This window comes from Orbicella franksi, chromosome 6 (assembly GCF_964199315.1).
Source record: "Orbicella franksi chromosome 6, jaOrbFran1.1, whole genome shotgun sequence".
NCBI lineage: Eukaryota > Metazoa > Cnidaria > Anthozoa > Scleractinia > Merulinidae > Orbicella > Orbicella franksi.
Genome location: NC_138150.1, coordinates 2,980,015 through 2,999,771, shown reverse-complemented (window position 1 = coordinate 2,999,771; position 19,757 = coordinate 2,980,015). Strand labels below are relative to the sequence as shown.

The following is a 19,757-nucleotide window of genomic DNA, read 5'->3' as shown; positions in this document are numbered from 1 at the left end:
TGAATGAAATGATAACGGAAAAAAAAACATACAAAAAAATAATAATTAAAAAAAGAAAGGCACCGAGGGGATTTGAACCCATGACCTCCTGTTTACTAGACAGGCGCTCTAACCAACTGAGCTACGGCGCCCTCGATGGAAATACCGGTGAAATTGTAATTAATAAACCAAGCGCAACCTTCAATTACAGATGATGTTCCTTTCTCCGCATAAAAATTGTAATTATCCAACATTCGAACGTTGTATGGGTAGGATTTATCGATATGTGGATATAAAACAGCCAATAAATGGTGGAGGAAGCTTGATTTACTTGTTCTCTTTTGTCGCGCACGCGATGGGATCTCAGGGGAGGCCCCAGAGTCCTCAGCAACCAATCACAGTGTGCGAAATGAGGCGTGAACTGACAGCGCGGTGACTTTAATCGCCAACGGTACTCAATGTTCGGTTTACAAGCCGTTTCTTCCATCCTTTCGTTAATTTTTAGGTAGTATAGAGCACCATTTTGCTCTGAGGTCCTGTTTTGCTTTTTCTAGTTCCATTTCAGTTATTTTCTTCCGTCTTCTTTGGCAAAGCCATCTAATTTCATCTATACCTCGGAAAAATGAAGCTTCGAACACGGATTCCATCGCGAGCGCGGACATGTTCACTGCTAGCGCTGCCTGAGGAGGTTGTGCTCCTTATTTTAAAATGTCTCACGGCAAACGAACTAATGGACTTGAGAGTGGTAGGTAGACGACATATGCCTTCTTTCTTTTGAAGCGCAAGGTCTTAGCTTGTTTTCTTCAAAATATTCAAGATTGCCATGCGCGACCGTTGGAAAAGACCAGTTGACATGGACGCGCAGGATAGACTGCGACCGTTGATGGTTCGTTTCGTTGCTAATTTCTTCTTGCATTTTCTGCGTTTGCAGGTTTGTTCAGGGTTAAAGCAACTGATTGACGATTCATCTAGTCTATGGCTGTCAGCGTCTTTTCTAGGAGTTTGGCCATCGCACAAAAATCTGCCTCTTCTTCAGAGGTTTGTTGTAGTTGATTGTTACATGTAACGGAATTCAGTAGATTTGCGCGTCATTCGAATTTCCCTCCATTTCCATCGAACTTCACTGCACCAGAACAGCTTACACAGCTCGCCCGTCAATTTTGCCTAATGCGTTATAAATTTGTGTATCTTACTATCTTTTTTCTTATCTTATTGCCATTCAGGGCAGCTAATCTAGGAAATCCTGAGGCTCTTATAAAGCTTGGACTTGCTCATTTGTATAACGAAGGAAGTAAGTGGTTGACCAGCGTTATGAACAATAAATGTATCGTGTGTGAAAACTCCAATAACTTTTTCCCTTACCTTGCAGTATTTTACCGTTGACTTGTAAAGAATCGTGGAAAATATTTTTTTTCTAAAAGCAAAACATTGAAAATTAAATAGTGGCCTTTTGAATGACCTTAAAACAAACTTGTCATCAATAAACATTAGTCACAGTGCAGAGGTTGAAGGATGTTTGTTGTGTTTACGCAAACTGAACTCGTCTGTAAATCTGCTGTCTCTGATTTTTCAAGTAACTGTTCGAGTGAGCAAATAAAATTTGCATTTTGATCATCGTTATGAAGAAACTATTTTCATTCTTATCTTCATTGTTTAAAAAAGGAAAGGAAAACATTTTCTGTTCCTATGAAGTTGTAGAAACCCTTATGAAAATTTAGAACACAACAAAAAAATTTGGTCGCCTCAGTTCTGATAGCATTTCTCACTCTCCCAAACTTCCACTTGTGTTTCCATAACTCAATAGATCAAATGTTGAAAATGATTTCCATTTCTGAACGTGGAATAAATGATAACACCTGCCTTAGACAGTCAGTGGAAATCTAATTTATTTTTTGTTGCCCATCATTTTAAGTTTCAGAAAATGGGGAGAAGGGCGTCAATGCAAAAGAAAATGGTCGTCTTGCTGCAGAATTCTTCTTTAAAGCTGAATGCACTATTCAAAATGGTGCACCATTCACTTGGTTTTTTGTACGCCCTCCTTGGGCTCCATCTGGTGTGTGCTGTAAATCGTGTGTCTTTAATAGTATGGTGGAACTTTGTTCAGATTCAGAGGTAAGTAACTGCAGTGTATTTTTGCATAAAAAGAAAAAAGTCTCTTTTGCAGACATTTTTATTATCACAGGGTTGTCAGAAGTTGCTTGCTGCCAGCAAAAATCATTATATATTTCATGATCTCATCCAGTCACTTTGCTGAGCTATTTGATGGCTGACCTCTGTTTAAAATGAGCTTCAAAAGTAAAAATTGTTCCATTTAGTTTAATCCCTTTACCGTCCAATTTCCAGCCTCCCAAAGTTTCTTTTAACCTGCTTATTATTAGCATAACTGTTTCTCTAAATTTAAAAAACATGTCAAGCAAGATGATCAGTCTGCGTAATTAATGTAATAAATCATTTATTTTTCACCAGGTTAATAAGTCAATGTTGTACTGTGTGGGGAAAATCCTTAGTTTACATGAGGTATGTTTAAAATAGTAACAGCAATGTCAGAATGATCAAGCACTGTATCATGATAACAGTCACACGATGACAGTAAGCCTTGGTCAAACATAAAAAAGTCCTCCATTGCTTTACTTTCGTCAAACATGGAAATGTCATATTTAAATATCTATACCAAAAACTATTTACATTTGATGGCATTTCTGTAAAAGCCAGCCACTGTCTTCAAGCATTGAAGGCTTCTAGAAAGTTTGCCTGTAGCCTGCAAGTAGGTGCAAGCAGGCTCTCAGTGACTGTGGCAACTGAAAGACCTGAAAGAAGGAGAGCAAAGGGGAAGAAGAGCCTGCCTGCACCACTTTGAATTCTGAATCAGTGCATCCAAATTTTGGATACAAAGTACTGATTGGCTGAGATTTATACATTGACATGGTGATGTTATCCAACTGTGATCAGCTCCTGTTTAGAAAAACAAAATGGTGCCCTGCAGAGATGAAGTGTTCAGAACGGCTTATGCCAATTTTTCAGAATAATTTATATTAAATTTCCATTGAAGGTAGAGCAATGTAATGCGGTGTCTTCCCTGCTAGAAAGAAACAATGTTCTTGCTATCTTGTACAGGACTTGAGATAAGTCTAGATAATTTTGTAACTCTTTGTTATTGTGAATGAAATGAAGCGCCGCGTTAGTTGTCTGACCTTTACAGAGCAGTTGTCATTTATGGCATTAATTAATGTCTGTCTTTACCTGAGCACAAAACCCATCCAAACCCTGAATTTTCTGGCCTAGATTTTCTTTCTTTACATATTTTCTTTTGCATTAGCCATCGCAAGCCCTATCCTATCTTCTAGCGTGGCACAGATCACATTGACAACGTTTACATCCATATCGCTCAGCGTCACGCCAGCAGAGTTTCTTGGGTGCGTCATTCAGAATTCTAAGCGACGCAGGCAGGCTCCTCTTTCCTTTCTCCTTTCATACCCTCTTTCACCACAAAGAGCAGGCTGGCAGGCTAGTTTGCCCATTTACTGTAGTGCCCACTTGCATGAGGCAAATATGAATATTGTTCTTCCCCCTGGATAGGAAGGCACATGACAGGGTGTATCCCATTGCAGACTACCCTAGCATTCTTGTCAGAATTTCCTACATGTTGTAGCTATAAGTTTGCCAGCACTGACCTGTATTGATAAAAAAAAATAATAATAAGTACAGCTGATATTTAGCCTCCTAAGCAAATGTTCTCATTGCTCATCATGCACAAGCTAAAAGAATGGGCTGTTGAGACTTTGATTGACTGACAAAATACTTTATTTCGGTATCAGGATGAGAAGAAAAAGGAAGAAAGTCTGCAGTGGCTAACAAACGCTGCAGGCCAAGGATCTTGCCAAGCAGCCTTTGATCTCTGGAAGATGCGATTTTGTGAGGGTCCAATAGAACCTTACTCACGACTGGAGAGACTCAGGGAACTGCGGGACTGTGCAACAGCTGGACATCCAGATGCTCAACTGACTCTCGCTCTTGAATACGCCAAAGGAAACCTGGGAGGGGTCAATAAAACACAAGTAGCAGAGTTTATCTCACAGGTACATGTATAAGCAGTAAGCAGTCTAATGAAATTTATGAACAATTGTACAGATAAAAGATCACAACTTTCATACCACGTTACTGTTTTGCGTTCTGGACTACTCTAGTTCTACATCGAGCCTCAAATGTGCTTGCTCGTTCATCTCTGTTTACTCGGCTGCCATGTTTTCTGTTCTGTCTCTGACTTAGTCCCCTTCTCGGACAGAATTGTCCACGTTTGGATTTCTCGGATTTCTCCGCTTTCAATGCTGTAACAATGAAATTTAATTTTCTCTTTGCTTATGTATTTCTTATTGTCTTCTCTTTTTTCGTTACAGTTTGTGTCAAGATCAAAACCACTCAACAGTCACAAGCTCTTTAGTTTTCAAACAGAACTCAACAGCACCATGAGGTAATCTTCATCTTAAAAATTTGTGCCTGATATATTAAAGTTGGTGTAAAATGAGCTACAAGTGGACGTGCGGAAAAAACGTAAATCTTGGAACTGACATTGCATGTAACTGGAAGCAACAATTAAAAAGAATTTACAACACGCAAAATCCATTTCATAACGATTGGGCCAAAAAGCAATGTACATGTACAAAGAGTGTCCTCTGGCCAGTGAAGCAGGACTCGCACCCCTTTATGACTGAATGAGCTATATTTATACATGTAATTACATTATCTGATGGCAAAATGTGGCATAAGGTATAAAAGATTTGGCTGACTCGCAGCAAAAGAGTATTCAAGAAATGAGATATTGCCCGCTCCAATCAGAGTACTGTAGGCTCATAATATTATTGGAAAGAAGACTGTAAATCCAACCCTTGCATGAGTCAGCAGGCATTACGAAGTAACAAAGAGCCATTTCCACTGTTTGTAACAGTCCCAGAGAAAATTCAGTTTGAACTAAGCAGCAAATGCCATAGGACGTCTGAGGGAGCTGGAGACCAAATTTTATTCATTCACAATATTTGTTAACTTTTTCGTATATGCAGGTATATCTTGGTTGACTGGCTTGTAGAAGTTGCTATTATGAAGGTAAATGTCTCCCATTGCTTCTTTTATTTGAATTTTATTTTAGGGTCTTTTTTTTCTTCATCATAATCATTCTTCTTTGGTTATTCCAGGATTTTCCAAGCCAGATTGTTCATATTGCTGTGAACTGCGTTGACCAGTATTTAATGAGACGTAAAGTCCAGCGATCTGAACTGCAGCTCCTTGGAATCACATGCATGTTAATAGCTGCAAGGTTAGTGATCTGCAATGCTCTCTTTGAGCAAAACATTATTTTATAAAATCCAACCACGTTGCAAAATATTTCATTCCCACAGGTTTCAAGGCAAAGACATTGTCACAATAAGAGAGGCTGCTTGGTTAACTGATGGCACATATAAATATGAGGAAGTAGTTAGGTATGTCCAATTAAATGATGTGCAACCATAAGGGGGGGGGGGGGGGGACAGTAAGGTAAAAATATCCAGCCTTCCATACCTCGCTCACCTGCTTCCTGTACCTTTATCTCCCAAACCCCACCCTTTTCCATCCTGCTGCCCTCCCCTATTAATTAGGAGAATCAAAACACATCCTTGTCTTTTAGCTGCACAATTCTTAGGCATTTTCTTTGTTTTTAAATAACTTGCGTTCAGTCCTGTATCCCCCCTACCCCCTATTCTCCCAGGCTCCTCCCCCCTGTCCCACCCCCACCCCACCCCCTTCCTTACGGTAAATAAGTTAACTTTTTTTAATGTTATTTTGTTTCCTCATGTCTTGGTCCACAGAATGATGGGTGAAGTGATGTCCTGTATCAAGGGTCAAGTCCGAGTAAGTCCCATTTTCATTTTAGGTTATTCTCCTCTTGGTGCCTGTTTGACATTTTTGCACCATGGATCCCAAAATGACTATCATTCTATATATTAAGTTACATAGTACATTTTCATTTGCAGGTCCTTACCATACCAGATTTTCTAAAGCTTTTTTGCTCCCTTGCAGCAGTAAGTATTAATTCTAATATTTTTTTTGTAAAAAACAAGTTCAATTCTAATCAGTAAATATTTCATCATAAAATAGCAGTTACCAGAACTTATCTTTGTTTCTCACTTCAGACTGTTAGTTATGTAATCTAATGTACTCATTTGTTGAATGTTCTATTTCAGGTCAGTCAAAAGACTGATTGTATTGCAGGATATGTAGCAGATTTATCCATCTTACACACTGAATATGGAAGGTAAGGTTGTTGTTTTGTATCTTTGTTGATTTGATGGATATCTAAGAAGCAGACCACTCCTGAAGTTGTGAATAGTAGAAAGTGTGTGTAGCAAGTTGTTGATAAAGAACCTGAATGATTGTAATCCTCTTGCTGAAGGTGTAAAGATTGATCTCAATTCCTCCCATCCCACCCACTTTAACCAGGCTGGCTGAGGCACTGTTATTTTTTCTAGTAGTTAGTAAATGGTTGTTTACTTACGTTCTCTTTTAGGTATTCTCCGGCTTTGATGGCTGCATCCTCTGTTCTTTTAGCAAACTCAGTTCAAGAAATGGGTAAGCTGATAAATGTGTCACACAATGTAACTGGTTTAATATGGCTAGTTTGGCACGTAAAAAACAGGGGCAATCCCTCAAAAACAGTGGATCCAAAAATTTCAGAATGACAAACTCACTCTAGCATTTGTGTTTCCTACTGTCTTATGCCGAACCATACCTTTTTGGTACACTTTGGCCGCATATCAGGCGAGTTTGGTCGAACCACAGTTTGTATTTTGGTGAGAGGTATTGCAAGATATCAGGACAGTAGACACAGCCTCTGATTGGCTAATTCTGAATTTGGGTATGGTACAGAGGCCAGCCATGCTACATGTATGTCAATTTATTGAAGTTGTCACATTTTAAGTTGTTTCACTTTTTTCTCTTTTGACAGAGACTCCATGGCCGCTGCACATGCATGAGATAACTGGCTTTAGTCTTGCAGATCTTTTAGACTACACTCTTCATTTACATCAGCAATGGTAGTTATTTACACTTTTTTGTAACAACTGAAAGATAGTTACTACGATTATCAGTTGAGTAAGGCGGGACGAAAGTTTGGTCACCAAGTTTTAACGTAAAATCGTGTTGTTGTCACGGGCAACTTACCTCGTTTCCGTTGGTAACAATATCAACAGCCGTTGGTCGCCTGTCGCATCACCTACAATTTCGCGCGCTTTGCTGTCAATTGACGTCAAAGGCCGACAAGTTGCCAATGGATACGGAGCCAGTTGCTCGTGACAACAACACGATTTTTACGTTAAAACTTGGTGACCAAACTTTCGTCCGCCTTACTCAACTGATAATCGTAGTATCATTGGTCCCTCTTAATGACTTCCTGACGTATTGCTACAATAAAACTTGATGCACTTTATATTTTTTTACAGTCTTCTTGATGAAAACCCTGTAGACCACAGAAATGTAAAATTAAAAGCCATTAAAGAAAGGTTTGTTTTACTCCTTGTTGTTGCCGTGTTTCGATGATTATTAAATCAAACCATGATTTTTCATATTGTTTTGTAATGTGTTAGTTAAAACTATGTAGTGCTCAGTGCTCATAACATTCCATGGCCCTGTTATTCAAAGGATGGATAATGCTTTTTACTGATAAATTGCTATCCCATGTTTGGCCAACACTTGTCAACAGGATAGCAATTTATCCAGTGGATATCATTATTCACTACCACCCTTCAAATAACTGGTGTTTTATCATGAGACATATGGTTTATAATTCATTGTTGTCTTTGCTGCTCCAGTTTGGTTTTTGTGTCCTTGAATGAAAAATATTTATATTTCTTTACTGTTCTGGTTAGGTACTCTGATGAGCGTTTCTTAAAAGTCAGCCAAATAATGGTAAGAATTTGAATTTGTCATAATAATTATAAGATTTACATTTCTACAAGATGCGTTTTGAATACACAAATTATGAAACTTATTACATCTTACATAACAATAAGCCACGTCTTTTCTTGTCCCATTCTGCGATTTCTCTTTAATTTGTACATGATTTGTGATTGTCCTCCCATTATTTGTGTGAAGATTTTCCCAAATCATGTGAAAGGAGTTGGGAAGCTCGTTGTCTCGCTTAGAGGTGTAAATTGCAGAGTTTGGTCTCACCTACTTTGTTACCAGCTTAGATAGATCTGGCATGAAATCTTTAATATTGCTCCATAGCCGAAAGTACTTGACGAACTGTCTTTGTCGTCACTAACGTCTCCGTAGCTTTTATATGAGTGTCCGTTTTAGAGTGGTATCTTCTTGAGTAAATTAAGAGACAGGTTAAGAGACAGGTTTTTAATTTTTTAACTCAAGTGTTTTATAAATTTCATATTTTTAGTTCTATTAATTAGTATTAATCTTTGAGGTCCTTTTCGAAAACCACATGTACGTGAAAAAGTTTCCTCAATAAAGATTATTATTATATTATTAAATAAACCTGAGCCACGCCCAAATTGGTTTCCTTCAGTTGCTCAATTCAAATTCACTACCAAGCACCCAGAGTTGGTCCTTGTCATTGCTTTTTACAGCGTGACTAGCTGTAGACACGTTACGACCATAGGCACCTTTTTAAAGCCTTCTTTGCTTTTGCTCCTCAGGTACCTGGCCGTGAAGAATTACGTCAATATCTCCTTCCCAAGGTCTTGCAGTGTGATTCGATCGGTGATATGCGATCCCTACGTGGTCAGCCAGCAGCAAGGCATTCTAGTCATGCGCATCACCTCACTGCTGACGACAGCATTTTGAATACTAGTATCGGCAGTTTGTCCGAGAGTGGTTATGAAGGAGACATGGAGGATGAAGGCGACTTGAATGTTGATGAGGAACTCTGTAGCGAACTAGCTGATGACCAGCATGGCGTGTTAAACAAGCAATCTAGAGACTCTTCCTTCCTGAACTGGGAGGAATTTTCAAGGACGAGTTCCACACCGAGCATTCTCCACCCAGCTGGTACTCACAGCGGGTTTGATTTAGAAGTGCAAGACATGGACACGGATTCGGAACCCGTGCCAATGGACAATGGCATTCACAGCGCCAGCGAGCTTTGTGTGCCAGTTGTTATGGAAGCTGATGATAATATGGAGTTAGGAGAGGGCTGTGCTAAGCCATTAGATTCAAGCTTGCGTAGTAGGCAACCTCTAAGACCTATTGAAAACAATAACAATCTCTCCATCAGAGACCCCATTTCTTTGAAGTCTCAGCGGAGGATTTCAGCGTGGAGTAGAACAGTCACCCATTGAACTTTCAGCCGTTCCTAGGTCTCAGCTAGCTCTCTTTTTCCTTGTAACAAAGTTGTTCTTTCATGGCAGAACTTAGCAAACTTTACAGTTGTTTCTTGTCTTAGGCTTAGTTTCAAGCGTTGCAAAATGTTCTAGACACCAGAATAAGAACGCATTTAGGAACCTTAATATATCGATTATCTGTGTTTTATCGTGACGCTTTTCAGCTTAATGTCATTGATTCTAAAATGATACTTTTGTGAATAATTCGCGACAATGAAAGATATTCTGTATATATTCAACCGGAAAGCATACTATACATACATAGGTATATTTTACGTCTTATTTTTTCTTGACTTTGTAATCTGGTAAAACCACCATCTTTGATTAGAAAGCTGAGAAGAATTATGGCGAGGTTAAATGTGCCATTGCCCATATTTATACAGAGCAAAAATGAAGAAAGTTTGCGTGGTATATTCTTAAATACAAATTGTTGTTTAGTGAAAAAGCCTTCTTTGGAAGTTGGAAGGCGAACATATAACCATATGCTTTAAATTGAACGCATTCGAAGCGTTGAAGCTAAAATAAAATTCCTGGAAGTTATTTGAAAGACTGATTTTCTGGTTTCTTAGCGCTACATAGTGTAAACGGTAGCGTCGCCCAGAGTTATTTCGCTATTCTCGTATGGTTGAAAGTTTAATAAATGTTTTACAAGAGATTGTAAGTAAGCCTACCGTACTGGAGAGTAAAACATTGACTATCTCTAGTTCTTCAAGCTTGAGTAAAGAGTGATTGTTTTTCCATCTGACTACTAACGCTAGCAAACAACTCGTAGGGGAAAGGACCATAATCCCTAAATAGATCCGTGTAGTGTTTCCAAGTACCTATTCATGCGGTAAAAAGCTCTCTCGGGCTGGGGAACCACTCAACACACCAAGCCACTCCGGACGTGATTTTCAATTATAAGAAGCACCAAAATGAATGATTTAAAGAGAAATCACAAAGTTAGCTTGGGAGCCAGGATAACCCGCAAAGTGGGCTTGTGAGCCAACCTCGTGGAGCCACCAGGGTGACCCTAAGTGGAGGGTCGTGGAACCACCAGGGTGACCCTAAGTGGAGGGTCGTGGAGCCACCAGGGTGACCCTGAGTGGAGGGAGGGCTACTGGCCTTGAAGTTAGGGTGACACATTACGACAATTTTCATATTTTAGTGACGCCTACATTGGAAACGACGAGATATCTAAAGGGCAAGCAAGTGCCTAGAACGTTTCCCTATGCTTGTAATTTACGGTCAAAGATGGCCCGGGAGGAGAAGGAGGTTTATAACCTTGTTCATCTTGTTTCTTTTTGCCAGTTACCTGAGCCATTTGTGATCACCATGGGCTGGCTTTCACGAGCGCATAATCATACGCAGAGATAGTAAGATATTGATAATTAGTGCCTTTTGTGTTAGAAATTTCTAAGCCAAAGGAACTTATTGCACCTTAATAGCAGCTTATTGCGTCTGCAAATGTTGCTTATGCTCGTGCGCTACCAAAAACCAGCTTCAGTTAAGTTTCAAGCAGTTATAGTCCATTGTCTTAAGCAATTACAGTCCCTCACAAGGGATTATGGAGGAATAATGAATTCCCTTGGGTTCCAAATTTGGAACTCGCCAACACCCGAAGATCTTATGATAGCCCTCTGACTAGCTTTGCCATTGTCAGAGGTGTAATGAGAAGCGAGCGCACGGTGGTAGCATATGAAGCATTTAAATGAAATGCACAATAATTGGCAGATCGAAATAGTCACGCTCATTACTGTATATAAGTCAAACTGTGCATTTCTTAGTTCAAACCTGACAGAACAACCACAGAATGAACGCTCAAGAAAACGCATCGAAGAAATGTCGATGGCTTCGTTTCAAGATTCCCTGCTGCTGCAACTTTGCACTCAACATTCGGCTCAACCCAGTTGTATCTCTTCTTTCCGCCCTCATCATCTGGGGGTTTGTCGTGTGGAGTATCTTGAAAGCTAAAGCGGCAAACGAAGAGATGGCCAAGTGGAGAGGATGGATCACTTTAAAATTCACTTGGCTATACATCGGCACTCAGGACGTGTGGGCCCTGTTCATTATTGTGCTGTATTTGTCCAAGTATTCCAAGTTGAAGCTGGGCAAACCGCACGAAAAACCCGAATTTAACGACGCTACATATTTCACCATGCTGTTTGCTGCTGGCATCGGGATTGGCCTGTTCTATTTTGGAGTAGGTGAGTGATCTTTTTTGTAAAGTTGTTGGTTTCGAAGGATCATACCATTAACATTTATTTGTGCTCAGAAATGCACATGTAGAAAACCTTGCGGAATGAGAGTTGTGCATCAGATGCAGGTCAACTCATTCGTTCCATCCGGCTTCGCTAAATTGCTGAGTAAGTTATCGTGTTATCAAAAGCGTTCGTTAAAACTTTTGATAAAGTTTGGTTCTTCCTTTTCTTTTTAAGCGGAACCCATCTGGCATTACGAACCTGGACATTATGGGAATCGTTACTTTGGAAGGTATGTGCACTGTCGGTATTACTGTTTCATTATGCTTCAGTATTCATTGATTTGAATTTTTTACTTGGTTTTTCATCAAATACGTTCAATAAGTGGTTAGACTGTCAGTTGCTAGTAAATGAAATATTTAGTGATCAACGGACTTGCCAGGCATTAATCCTCAAATGTATGATGCTATAACCAAACAAACCTTATCGCTCTCACTGGCACTTTAAATTTCCGAGTTACCTTTCATCATTTGTTTGGAAATATATTTCTGGTGCAAAGTTTTCATCTAATGCCTTTGGTGACTTACACCTGTTCTTTCAATTTTTCAACAAGCCCCATTTTTAAAACAAAAGCTAAGAGGGCAACTTCATCTAGAAAGTCTTTTTGTCTATCAAAGAATTCGACAATCTTCTACATTACTTTGTGCCCAGATTTTCTCCAAATCGAATGAATATGGACAGCTGGCCGATGAAAAACTGAAAAATTCGAGAAAAATAGTGTTCACAGATTAATATACAAAACACTGACAACATCTGAAACCTTAGCTTGAACTGAGCTTCAGACATATTAAGTTTTCCCGCTGTACTAACTTCCACTTTTCGAATAACAGGTATTCCGACAACCAACGAGCCCAAGATGCCATGAACATCACGTTCTTTCACTGGGGAATTCACGGTTGGATTGTGTATGTGGTGGTTGGACTTCTACTTGGCTTCCTCAGTTACAGAAAAGACCTTCCTATGACCATGCGATCCTGCTTCTATCCTCTGCTTGGTGACAGGATCTATGGATGGATGGGCGACTTCATCGACACCCTCTCGGTTGTGTGCACCATGTTTGGAGTGTGTACAAGCCTCGGTCTTGGGGCGATCCAACTCAATGCTGGTTTTCAGCGACTCAACAGGGACATCGCGTTCAGCACCACAAACCAGATTATCACCATCTGGGGCGTGACGGCCTGTGCAACCCTCTCAGTAATCAGTGGCTTGAAACTTGGAATCAGGCGCCTAAGTGAACTGTGCTTTGGAATTGGCATGATACTGATGTTGATTGTCCTGTTCTTTGATGACACCTGGTATCTGCTAAATTTGTACGTTCAAAGTATCGGCTACTACCTCCAGTATGTCGTTCAGATCGGATTCCACACCGATGCTTTTGCACAACTCCACAACGCTCCGGATAAACTGGAGGCTTCCGAGTGGATGAACGACTGGACCATCTTCTACTGGGGTTGGTGGATTGCCTGGTGCCCTTTTGTGGGTATGTTCATCGCTAAGATTTCACGAGGCCGAACGATCAAAGAATTCATCAACGCCACCCTGACGGCACCAATATTTTACACCTTTCTTTGGCTTACTATATTTGGTGGATCCGGATTACGAATGGAAAGAAGCGCAGCCTTGGCAAACATAACATGTTCATCACCCCTGGGAGGTAAAAAGGCTACACAGAGCTTTCATGGTTTGTACCGTCTGTCCTGTCGCACGAAGAATGATATGTGGTTCGACGTGATGGATCAATATGGAGATCTTGGACAATTCCTGTCAGTCACGTCCCTGGTCGGCATAATTCTTTACTTTGTCACCAGTTCAGACAGTGGCTCATTGGTCATCGACTGCCTGTCTGCAAACGGAGATCCTGACCCTCCGGTACCACAGCGCGTGTTCTGGGCCTTGACGGAAGGTGCCACCGCGACAGCTTTACTTTACGCTGGAGGTACAGATGCGCTGCAGGCCTTGCAGGCCGTATCCATTGCTGCTGGACTTCCGTACACCATTTTGCTGTGTTTTATGTGTGTGGCGCTGTGGAGAGCTGTTCAGATGGAAGCTGGTGATTTGGATCCCAATGGACCGCAGTTTAGCATCTCCTTGTTTAGTCCAATCAGTCGACCGTCATGCAGTGCTGTTTTCAAGTTGTTACTTGCTACAGTTGCTCCTTGGTATGTGATTGGTATTGCCGCAGAACGAAGGAAGCCCAGCTCCCCAAGAGGAATGGCCTGTTACATGATTCTTATGGGAGTTCCATTTTATGCCTGGATTGCCATGATGGTGGCGGAGTTACTGCCGGTGTATGGAATCTCGTATGTCGGATGGGCCGTCCTATTCTTGTTTTTCGGTGTTGCAACAGCCATCCGAACTGGCATAAGAGAAGAAGATGGAATACATGGAAGCATGGTGGAGGATTTCTTTGTGGTCATGCTCTTGTACCCTTTTGCTGCTTATCAGATGGACCAACACGCGCTGAATCACCAACCGAGGAAGAGTGGCGATACTGAACTTGGCCACAGCAACGAGAATCCTGCTCACAAAGATACCAGTCGTAATAGATCAGAAATGACTAAGTTATAAGAGGGACAGATTTTGGCCAAACCCTCTCTCATCAAATGATACGTTAAACATTGTTTATGATATTCTCCATTGACATTGTCTTTACATGTTCGGTGGTGTGTTAGCAATCAGTCAGTGGCCTTGACATACTCAAGCCTTCGTTTTCCAAAGCTTGCAGACTAAGATTACAAAATGACTAAGATTGTCGATTGAACGCTATTTGCCAGAAACTGATTTAAAGCGTTGTCAATTGTTCTGAAATAAGCTGGAGTAAAATTTGTTATCTACCTAAAACCAGCATCACTTGCCAAAATAGTATTTGCCCTTTACCATTCAAACTGTAGTAATGCTCATGAAGCACTTGGAAACTATGCGCTAAACGTTTAGAAGTAAAGTCCGTTGTTGTGTGATCTGTTGTTTACGGTTGTCATTTGGAGAGCACCTGGTGTGTACGAAGAGTGGTCAGTCTGAGATCACGACAGAGCGGGGGAATGGTTAGATGCTTTACACGTTTCATCAACTACGTACGGAGGTTCATTTTGGCATGCCATGAAAATTTCATATCTTGAGACAACTTAGAAAGTTCTCATGGCCAACTCCTTTAACGTAAATGACTATGGGAGGAGAATGTCCTGTTCTCCCTTCTAGGATCGATCGGTATACACAATACAGCCATGGTTTTAAAGTTTATAAGCAACACGTACTGATTCTTGTATCATCTCTAAAGAAAGAAAACAACTCGTAAAATCCTGTGACGTTCACTTGTTACCTGATTCCGAAATGAAACGCCAGTCGATAATGCTGTCCTCTTCGATCCTACCTCTCCACTCTCATGGGGTTCCATGTAACTATAGCAACTGGAATGACAATGACTCCCCCTTCCCGGGCACTTAAGTGACAATGAGTATCACACAAATAGTAGGATCAGAACAGGATTCAGTCAGATCTCGATACTTCTGCGCTTTATAAACAAAATATCAAATTCTCACAAGCTAGAACACTGAATGTAACGTACAATACGAGCCGGTACAAACGTTTTGGTTGACATGAGTGTGTTGGAATTGTCCAACAGTGAATGGAAGTGTTCAATTTTACGATCACAAGTATTCTGGGATAATTTCTCAGAGGTTTCGAGACAAGTCTTGAAAAATGTCAAAACTGCAACGACCATATCCAGATTACGCGCGGCTTGCAAGTCGGCGAACGTCTTGTCCTCTTGTCAGAATTTCAGTGTATCCTGTTAAGTTGCTGTTTCGTTATCTACACGCTTCTGTTCACCCCAGGTGGCATATAAGTGACGTTTATACCACTCGATTTGGGCCACTCCCCTTTTTGCTGCCACTTTTCTTGAAATATTTGTTTGACGGAGGCAGAAATACGGAAGCTTATAAGTGTCATTCGACATGCGATATAGAATATCTGACATTCGAGATGCTACATTCGACAAGACGCCTTCGAAACAACTGGATGGGAGCCACTATCAAATCAATATAAAAAGAAACTACTCACCCTAATGTACAAAGTAAATTGTAACATTACCCCAGATAAAATAACAAACCTCCTTAGTATTGCTAACCCATACTATAATCTTAGAAATAGTAATCACTTTGTACTACCTAGATTCAACTTGGACATTGGTAGAAATTCCTTAAGATATAGAGGCCCAATAGCATGGGAACTAACTCCAACCGCTCTCAAACAGTCCAACTCCTTAAAGAACTTCAAGAACCTTTTAAAACAGTGTCGCCATAAATTTTTCATCAAAAACATTAGCTTTCTGAAAGAAGCATGCGTGGTCTCACATAAGAATCAAGATTATACATATTTTTAATTTAGTAATTTTCACTACAATTTTAAATTGATAATTGTATTTAGATCGTTAGCGTAATTTTTATATAATATTACTTGTAGATTAAATATAGGTCCACATCAGCCTCTGGTTGCCTTTAATTTAACCTATTTCAAATAAAGTATGTAAGTATATATGTATGTATGACATCCGATGACTGACATTTTGGGACACCACCTCCAAACATCTAGATAATAGACATCACCACAAAGCGCCCCTTAGGACCAGTTAGGGGAAATCCAGATAAAGTCAGCTCTTATGCAATATGAGCTAATATGATAAAGTGGGAAGTACCAGTGGCTTTTAGGCACTGATGGATTTGATGGATTTTCCAACTCTCACTAACTCACTCACTGCCCATTGTGCCCACTGGCACGTAGGGCAGCAATCTTGGTGCCTAGGACTTTCATAATCCTGTCAGTGGCTTCCTTGCGGATTTCACCTCTGCCATTCATCCGTGTCATTTGAGGTGACTCTGAAAGGCCACGACACACAGTTGTGGTTGTATCCTCTGCTGCTGTTTCCGTAACATAATGTTTTTTTACAGGACAGGGTTGCTGGCTCTGTGCTAAACCCCCAACCTGGAGGGCCAGGGGATCACTTTTTGTCAGGCCCCTACCCTTTGACCAGTCCGGCGTGGGTGACCCTACCAGGAGTTCAAGACTCCAGCCGGCATAGCTCTCCGGGTTATTGGGACACCCAAACCACCCTACCACGATAAGGTAGTGATCCCATAAGGGTGGATTTTTTCCAACAACATGATCAATAAAACTTCTTACTAACTGAGCGTGAGGTCTGTACTGGGAATTACTGACCCGAGGTCATGACAGTATGGGCCAAGTGCAGCACCAGGTCCATACAAATGTGACTGAAGGCCAATATTTTCCACTACAGCTCAAGCAAACTAGGTTAGTAAGCGCTGCAAGTTTTTTTAATTGGCCGGCGTTTGGAAGCAAAAAATACACAGTTTATGACCGTTTCCATTCCAGGAGAGGTACTCCCTTACATGGGCTATATAAGTATGTGCAGTCCTAAAGGGTATGGTTTTTCAGCCAATTTGGTCATAAATAGGGTATCGACTTTGGCCATTTTGGTCATAAATAGGGTATGGTTTTTGTACTCTAGTCTTGAATTGGGTATGCCTTTTATGAGAAGCTTCCTTTTCATCATTATCAATGGGACCATCATGAGAAAAAGCCCTTCATAAATTATTTTTAGGGCAACTGTGGCAGCTGCAGTGGTCATAGGGTATTGAATTTTTGGTCAGCCCATAAATAGGGTAGGGAAAATTGCAGATTTTGGTCATAAATAAGGCATGGGTTTGCACACCCCCACCCAATTTTGCTGGGAGTACCCGCCCCCCAGGGTTTCCATGAAAACAGTCCATATGGCAAAATTCCAGCCAAGAAAGAACCAACCAGAACACTTGGATTTACTTCCAAGACTACCTTGCCACGTGACAATAACAACAATCTCCTCAAAATTTTAAATCCAAATTCAGGCATGCAGGCAATATGAGGTGGGATTTGTGTGAACACATACATAATTTATAGAATGATTCTTCAAACTTGGGTTTAAAAAAAATGTTTTAAGGCGCATCCAAAGAATACATAATTGCCTGTTGCTGTTGGGGAAAAATACTTATTTTAACTCACTAATTGACGTGAAAATTATGCAGTTTGCAATTATGGAAACTCAGCTAAGTATTTAGAAGTGACTGGAGTTAGGTCTAGAGACTTTCACATCGTAAATCAGACATAAAGAACTCTTGAATGCATTTTAAATGCCAGATTTAATACTTTTTTAACTAACAAGCTTGCATGTTGTTATTATAAATATGAAGGAAATATCTGTTCCAGTACGTAGCCATACAATGATAATAATAAAAAGATAATAAAATAAAAAAAATGTTGCTAAAATTTAGGGCTGTGGATGCAAGGAAACACTTTGTAACCTGCTATACAGATACCACAACCATTGTGCAAATTATACAAACTTTTTAAAAAATGCAATCAAATATTTGTCTTTGTTACTAATAAAGTAACTTCAATTTAAACAAAAATTCAACTTTCATTAGTAGAAGGTTGTGTCTCATCAGATTTGTTCAATTCTGTGGTTTGTTCATCTTTGGCATTGTTTTCTGCTGTGAACTGGGTGGTCTTTATGTCTACTGATTCATCTTCTCTGTAGGCATACTCAACAGGTTTGCTGTTTTTTCTATTTTGTTTGCCTACATCAGACACAACTTTCCATATAAAACTTCCATGTCTGCGTCCCCTTATCGGATGGCTGGGGTCCAATCTTGAATTAAACTGATGTTCGTAAGAGATTTTCTCTACAACCTTTGGCATTTTACATCCAGTCTTGAGAACAGCTTGAGAAATGATCCCATTTGTTGTTGGAGTTCCTTGCATGGCTAGACTACCACTGTGCATCATTGATCGCTCATGAGGGAAGGGTGGAGGTCGATAATCATATCGTGCAGTTGAATCAAAGCTATGTTGAGGCACCTTGGTTGATTTTTCAGGCAGTTCATCTGGCCACCATGATGGATGCGTTTCTTGGGTATCAACAGTTGTTTTGACATAACAGATTGGCTCACAGATAAATCTTGGATTCTGGCGCAGAAATGTCACATTAGTTGGGTGGGGTTTGTTATTTGGTCCAGCTGTCACACTCTGTTGGGTAGATAACTGTAATGCACGCCCTGTGTAATGTGCATTGTAACTTGTTTTACCAGGGGAATTATCTCCTTGCAGATCAGCAAAAACCCTGGAGGTGTCCTGACTGGAAATAAAATAAAATAAAATTCCATTTCGATGGATATGGATGGCATTATTATTATATCATTAATGACAAAATGAGATCAAGCTTAAATATACACCATTCCCAGACCAGTCCATTGCAGACAGTAGGAGGGGTGTGAACAGGAGTATTTCTATATCCATAAATGTATGGAGGTAGAGCGAGGTTTCGAGGTTTTCAAGCATTTCATTGCTGGGACATGCTCTATTTATTTATTTTTTTAAATATCATCTCTACATACAACTCTTATTCGTGTAAAGTGTTTACTTGGTCATGAAAATTCATCGCGACTGGGTGTCTAATTAAGTCTAACTAATTAAGATTGCTATTGAAAGAAAAGGTATCAGGTTTCAACTTCTTACTAAGAAGCGAAATATTGACTTTGTTGTCGTTTACAATTTTGAATAGACTGACTTTGAGACGTTTGCCCCTTTTAATACAACAGGTACACAGAATGCCTTGAAAGTTGAAACTATGTAAACTGAGTGAATCGAGACAACGCGCGCTCGCGCGCAAATCGTATCTGATACATTTTCCCGTCAAAATTATTGGTATCTACACATTTTGCCCTTGTTTTTTCTTCCTCTTGCGGAAACGCAAGGCTCACAACGAAAATCACCTTTAATCTATGATGAATGGCTGATTACCTGACCACAAACAAGTCTGTTTATCTTATCAATCCATGAAGATTTCATCATGATTAAATTAAATATTTAGAAGCAGCGAGAGTCAGAACCTACCGTGGGTAGCCGTCTACCTTCTTTTTGCGGGCGATCGGAGGCAAATAAATACTCGCCATCCTGAGACCTTCTTTTATCGACGATTTAGCCACTCAAGAGGATTCCATGAGTCATAAATTCATGATAAACTAGAGAGCGTTTGGCCCTAAAATGGAAGGTATTCTCGCTGCGGTTTTCGCTGCTGTTCACAAAGACGTCGTCGTGGTAACCAGCTGACTTCGCTAAACATACACCGCTG

At 40.3% G+C, this 19,757-nt stretch overlaps 3 protein-coding genes, 1 long non-coding RNA gene and 1 other non-coding gene across 5 annotated transcripts; 2 read left to right on the top strand and 3 right to left on the bottom strand.

Annotated features, from left to right (window-relative positions):
- Window positions 1-30: 30 nt before the first annotated feature.
- Window positions 31-10,882, top strand: LOC145489938 (cyclin-F-like). Its single transcript, XM_081469030.1, has 18 exons — window positions 31-724; window positions 911-1,017; window positions 1,203-1,270; window positions 1,892-2,091; window positions 2,446-2,496; window positions 3,795-4,055; window positions 4,374-4,447; window positions 5,034-5,076; window positions 5,166-5,287; window positions 5,370-5,450; window positions 5,817-5,859; window positions 5,982-6,029; window positions 6,192-6,262; window positions 6,515-6,576; window positions 6,953-7,040; window positions 7,446-7,505; window positions 7,872-7,911; window positions 8,655-10,882. The coding sequence occupies exons 1-18, from the start codon at window positions 602-604 to the stop codon at window positions 9,294-9,296; spliced, it is 2,184 nt and encodes a 727-aa protein (XP_081325156.1). The 5' UTR covers window positions 31-601; the 3' UTR covers window positions 9,297-10,882.
- On the bottom strand, window positions 58-131 carry Trnat-agu (transfer RNA threonine (anticodon AGU)). The gene has a single exon. It is a non-coding gene; the product is annotated as a tRNA-Thr (tRNA).
- LOC145489949 (uncharacterized) lies at window positions 2,510-4,376 on the bottom strand. The gene is made up of 3 exons (XR_014049641.1): window positions 4,131-4,376; window positions 3,915-4,010; window positions 2,510-3,650 (listed from the first exon to the last, which is right to left on the bottom strand). It is a non-coding gene; the product is annotated as an uncharacterized LOC145489949 (long non-coding RNA).
- Window positions 10,883-10,900: 18 nt separating the features above from the next.
- LOC145489937 (putative glycine betaine transporter) lies at window positions 10,901-14,535 on the top strand. The gene is made up of 3 exons (XM_081469029.1): window positions 10,901-11,524; window positions 11,756-11,810; window positions 12,409-14,535. The coding sequence occupies exons 1-3, from the start codon at window positions 11,131-11,133 to the stop codon at window positions 14,144-14,146; spliced, it is 2,187 nt and encodes a 728-aa protein (XP_081325155.1). The 5' UTR covers window positions 10,901-11,130; the 3' UTR covers window positions 14,147-14,535.
- A 1,627-nt stretch (window positions 14,536-16,162) lies between these two features.
- Window positions 16,163-19,657, bottom strand: LOC145489941 (uncharacterized). The gene is made up of 2 exons (XM_081469033.1): window positions 19,520-19,657; window positions 16,163-18,761 (listed from the first exon to the last, which is right to left on the bottom strand). Exons 1-2 carry the CDS (start codon window positions 19,576-19,578, stop codon window positions 18,038-18,040), a joined length of 783 nt encoding a protein of 260 aa, XP_081325159.1. The 5' UTR covers window positions 19,579-19,657; the 3' UTR covers window positions 16,163-18,037.
- Window positions 19,658-19,757: the final 100 nt, after the last annotated feature.

Bases quoted from the DNA above. Each gene is read 5' to 3' on its own strand.
- LOC145489941 (XM_081469033.1), bottom strand. From the start codon at position 19,578: ATGGCGAGTATTTATTTGCCTCCGATCGCCCGCAAAAAGAAGGTAGAC. The intron at 18,762-19,519 runs GTAGGTTCTGAC...TTTTATTTCCAG, and splicing joins AAGGTAGACGGCTACCCACG to TCAGGACACCTCCAGGGTTT.
- LOC145489938 (XM_081469030.1), top strand. From the start codon at position 602: ATGAAGCTTCGAACACGGATTCCATCGCGAGCGCGGACATGTTCACTG. The intron at 4,056-4,373 runs GTACATGTATAA...TTTTCGTTACAG, and splicing joins TAGCAGAGTTTATCTCACAG to TTTGTGTCAAGATCAAAACC. The intron at 5,288-5,369 runs GTTAGTGATCTG...TCATTCCCACAG, and splicing joins TGCATGTTAATAGCTGCAAG to GTTTCAAGGCAAAGACATTG.
- LOC145489937 (XM_081469029.1), top strand. From the start codon at position 11,131: ATGAACGCTCAAGAAAACGCATCGAAGAAATGTCGATGGCTTCGTTTC. The intron at 11,525-11,755 runs GTGAGTGATCTT...TTTCTTTTTAAG, and splicing joins CCTGTTCTATTTTGGAGTAG to CGGAACCCATCTGGCATTAC. The intron at 11,811-12,408 runs GTATGTGCACTG...TTCGAATAACAG, and splicing joins GGGAATCGTTACTTTGGAAG to GTATTCCGACAACCAACGAG.